At 35.4% G+C, this 1425-nt stretch overlaps 1 protein-coding gene across 1 annotated transcript in view; it reads left to right on the top strand.

Moving 5' to 3' along the window:
* Window positions 440-1425, top strand: part of LOC104791989 (protein STRICTOSIDINE SYNTHASE-LIKE 8-like) — an 8907-nt gene continuing 7921 nt past the window's right edge. The window contains exon 1 of the mRNA XM_010518001.2: window positions 440-983. Coding sequence (XP_010516303.1) covers window positions 694-983 — 290 coding nt within the window. The 5' untranslated portion in view covers window positions 440-693. The remainder of the gene's footprint in view (window positions 984-1425) is intronic.

Below are 1425 nucleotides of genomic sequence, written 5' to 3'. Positions count from 1 at the left end.
TTCTCAAAACTATATCTTAATTGTGAAATTGAGAAGCCAAACATAAAAAAAAAAATTCTAAAACCAATGCAAATAAAAAAAAGAATAACTGCATCAATCAATATATGTTTTTCTTGTAAAAATATGATATATATTTATTTTTCTATTCGCCTATAAATATTAAACAACATTTAAGAACATGAAAATGTTATATCTTAAAAAGTTTTATATATCTGGTTACTTTCACGAGTATTGAGTATGAGTAGTTGAACCGGTCAGATAGAAAGAAGGAAAACTCTATTTTGCACCAGTCTAAATTAGGAAAAGAAAAAATCAATCAGCTATATTTTTGCTGAAAAGAAAAAATAAAAAAGACAAGAGTAAAACTTTTTCCACCACGGAAAAAAGAAAATATTCAGTATTTTGACCTCTACATGTTTTCTTTCAATCTACATTTTCGTTCGACCATACCAAACTCATCTCTTTCGCCGCTGATATTTCTAAACCTTATCATCTCTGTTGACAGATAACCACGTGTGTAACGTGTGTTCTGTCCTAATTTTTTTATAAAAAACACCCCCATATGTTGGTAAGTGTAATAAATAAATTTTGATTCTTTCCAACTTTTGTTATTTATAGTAACCTAATTATTTCACTCCCATAACCATAACCATTCTAAGCAAACATTATTCTCCACACAAAAGTGAGAGCAAGATGCCGATTAGCCAGAAAGGTTTGACGCCGATCGCCGCCGTTCCGGTTTTCTTAGCCGTCATTTGCTATTTCTTCTGGGGATCTATCATCGAGCCGGACCGTTTAAAAGCCTCCAAACACGTCCTCGAGGGGGCTAAGACCATTCCCATTCCTAACGGCCATGGACCAGAAGGCTTAGAATTCGATCCACAAGGTGGAGGCCCTTACGTCGGAGTCACCGACGGTCGTATCCTCAAATGGAGCGGTGAAGAACTAGGCTGGGTCGATTTCGCCCACACTTCTCCTCACAGGTTCAACCGTAACACCAAATTACCCTTCATTTTTTTAAAAATATCCCCTGATTATCAAATGTGTTTCTAGAAGAAAGATCTGAATATTTTAATTATATTTATAGGATATTTTTTATTTGATATTCCCAATTAATTTTTTGTTTTTTTTTTGGTGAGAAGAAATAATTGTACGAGGGATGCAGTAGTACCAAGTTGTGGGAGACCATTGGGACTTACCTTTGATAGGAAAACAGGAGATTTATACATATGTGATGGTTACTTTGGGCTCATGAGGGTTGGACCAGAGGGAGGCTTGGCCGAGTTACTTCTTGGTGATGTCGAAGGTCGTAACGTAACGTTTGCGAACCAAGGGGATATAGATGAAGAGGATGGTATCTACTACTTCAATGATAGCAGCGATCAATACCATTTCGGGTAATTAACATTTTTAATAATCATTATA

This window comes from Camelina sativa, chromosome 6 (genome assembly GCF_000633955.1).
Source record: "Camelina sativa cultivar DH55 chromosome 6, Cs, whole genome shotgun sequence".
NCBI lineage: Eukaryota > Viridiplantae > Streptophyta > Magnoliopsida > Brassicales > Brassicaceae > Camelina > Camelina sativa.
Note: the sequence above shows the minus strand (reverse complement) of the source record. Positions and strands in the feature narration are given on the sequence as shown.